At 45.2% G+C, this 3,209-nt stretch overlaps 1 protein-coding gene across 1 annotated transcript; it reads right to left on the bottom strand.

The window, feature by feature from the left end:
• Positions 1-2,462: 2,462 nt before the first annotated feature.
• Positions 2,463-3,209, bottom strand: LOC143264355 (uncharacterized). Its single transcript, XM_076531208.1, has one exon. The coding sequence runs from the start codon at positions 3,207-3,209 to the stop codon at positions 2,463-2,465; it is 747 nt and encodes a 248-aa protein (XP_076387323.1).

Raw genomic sequence — 3,209 nt, 5'->3', positions numbered from 1 at the left:
CGACCCTTCCCCGGCCATGTTGCATGTTTGCGAACCGGCCTTTACGCTCTACACTTTCCCTCGCGCGGAAATGCCCACGTGTTCGTACGATATATCAAAGCATGCTTGACCGACGCCATTATTTATTTACTATCAAATCATGAAAATCAAAATCAAAACTAATCACCGCGTGCATTCAGTATGCCTCATTCGCCCTTTCCCGCACTCTAAATCCCTAATGACATTTACATTATTAATTAATTAATTTAATTTCTGCGACTTTCTCTCGCAACTTCTACATGTCGCACGACCACGTGTTCGCGCAAGTCCTTCTTCGAGGGCAACTTTCACCCTTAAACTGCACTATTTTCACTCGCGATATATAAAAATAATCGTATTTAAGTCACGCACATATTTATTTTATTCCACGGTCGGTCCGAACACTCGATTCCTCGCTTTCGATTACTCATGGGTTTGCACCCCATGCTTTCCCTCGCGTCGCGTGGAGGTCGCCATTACCGAAATTTCGATTTTTATTTATAGATTTATTATTTCACCACCGATTTTTACAAAAAACTTCACCGCTCACTTCCCCCACGGTCCCCCCTCACTTCACAACCTTATTTATCACACTTTAACCACTTTTTCCCACCAAAATTGAAATTTATCGCGAAGCGACCCCCGAACACGTTAACCTTAGGCCCTGACCTCTAACCTACCGTGCTTCGTCAGTATCTGTCTCACAATTAACGACGTGTGACTTGGCGCGTTGTCTTGATGGAGCATCCAGGAATTCGCGATCTCCCTTCGTACGCGGCGTACTTTAAGTCTCAAACGTTCGAGCACTTCTGCGTAAAATTGGTCATTCACTGTTTGTCCAGCAGGCACAAACTCCTTGTGGATAACACCTTTTGCGTCAAAGAAGACAATAAGCATCGATTTTATCCTTGACTTGCTCATGCGAGCCTTTTTCGGTCGAGGAGAGCCGCTTGTGTGCCACTCAGCACTTTGCATTTTTGACTCCGGATCGTATTCAAAAATCCATGTTTCGTCACCGGTAATCACTCTGTCTAAAAGATTTGAATCCCTCTCAAAACATTCTAAAAGTTCACGAGAAATCGTCACACGGCGTTCTTTCTGTTCCTCTGTTAAAACCTTCGGAACCAATTTAGCGCACACTTTTCGCATTTGCAAATCCTCGGTTACGATAGAATGAATAGTGGATTTCGTTAAATTTAATTCCTGTGCAATTAAACGAATGCTTAAACGGCGATCGGAATTCAAAATTTCCCGCACTTTGTCGACATTCGTATCGGATCGGGACGACGACGCTCGTCCAACGCGTTGCTCGTCTTCAACGTCTTCACGGCCATCTTTGAAATTTTTGTGGCACTCAAAAACACTCGTTCTGGACATGGAATCATCCTTGTAGGCCTGACGAATCATATTAAATGTCTCCGTAGCAGATTTATTTAGCTTAACGCAAAATTTAATCGCACAACGCTGCTCGATGTTTCGTTGCATTTTGATTCTCGACGCGAACGTTAAATACGCTTCCACTTCAAGCACGATATAAACGAAACAAATGGTGGAAAACAAATGAACCTAGATTTTTATTATACATAACAACTTTCCGCATCGATCTAGCTAATAGAGATTGCTCCCTGACCTACCAAACTAGCAGAAAAAAATCAGTTCGGATACTTATTGGACAAACCCTGTATATTGTTGGAGGCTATCGCCCCCCCCCCCCCCCCCCCCCCGCGTTAAAGAGCGAGCGAGACAGAACGCGCGTTCGAAAACATTTCGACCGTTTCTCGAACATTCCGCCCGCCTTCTTCGCGTAGCGAAGAATTCCATTCATAACCCAAACACTCTATCGTAAGCCTTAATACTACTATTTACAAAACAGAAAATATTTACAAGTCCGAATCAACGGAACAGAAACGTGATGTGTTAGCTAGTGAACAGAAATTCGAAGGAAAGTGCTTGTGCGACAATGAGATTGCAGTGACAAGAAAAACGCAAACGAAGCAACGCGCGGACGGGCAATAGCAATTAATGTAAAGTAAAACGATAAATTCAAGGTAAGTATAAAGATATAAATACAATATAAAGTAAATTGTTAGAATTTAGAGACCGCCCGCCGTGAATAGCTTAACACGTTCCGTGCCGGACCGTTTTTTCAAGACATCCCGTTCAGGCCGCGTGGGGCGCATACGCCCCACGCTTTAGACTTGTGTTTTTTTGATTTGGTATATACTTTACTATGATTAAAATAGTGCAAAAATCATAATCATCAAGGGATGGATATACATTTTAAGATGCATAATACACCAAAGCAATAAATTTATTTTTCTAGGAATTAGTTTAACAAATACCTGGCTAAACATTACTCTATTAAGCGGCTTGCCCGGCCTGAACGGAAAGTCCCACGCCCCACGCGGCACGGAACGTGTTAATCTTACGAAACGACGCGGAATCTATTTTTTCTCGATTTCTGAAGCGTCGCGTTCAGTGACGTCAGCGGTCGGAACTGGAAGGGGGCACAGTTTGACGATTGGTCTCGTCACTGAGCCGTTAATAGTGCGTAGCGTTACCACTCTAGTTTCGCCGTCGTTTCCTGGATGAACGCATTCGACGCGGTCCATCATCCATTTTGCCGGTGGTTGTAGTTCGTCGCGCAATAGGACCAAACTGCCCACCTCCAGATTTTCAGACCGCTGACGCCACTTCGGAAACGGTTGAAGGTGTTGTAAAAACTCTCGTCTCCACCTGTGCCAAAATTGCGAACGCATGATTAGAATTTTTCGCCAACGTGTTGTTAGGGATACATCACCGCTTTCCGGTTCGGGTTCGGGAACGTTACACGTTGGTTTCCCTATGAGAAAGTGTCCGGGCGTGAGGGCCGAAAGGTCCGAAGGATCATCAGAAAGCGGTTGTAACGGTCTGGAATTCACGCACGCTTCTATTTGGCAGAGGAGCGTGGACATTTCTTCAAAGGTGAGTTTGGCGTCTCCCATAATGCGTCGAAGATGGTGCTTGACCGATTTAACACCCGCTTCCCACAGGCCCCCGAAGTGCGGAGAGTAGGAGGGAATGAATTTCCAGTCCGTCCCGTCTGTTGCGAGCGAAGCGGCGGCTTCTTTGTAGAACTTCGAAGCGCTGCTGAACATGGATCGCAATTCCCTGTCTGCGCCATGGAAAACGATGCCATTGTCGCTCCACAT

The sequence above is a fragment of the Megachile rotundata genome, chromosome 4 (assembly GCF_050947335.1).
Source record: "Megachile rotundata isolate GNS110a chromosome 4, iyMegRotu1, whole genome shotgun sequence".
Taxonomy (NCBI): Eukaryota; Metazoa; Arthropoda; class Insecta; order Hymenoptera; family Megachilidae; genus Megachile; species Megachile rotundata.
Note: the sequence above shows the minus strand (reverse complement) of the source record. Positions and strands in the feature narration are given on the sequence as shown.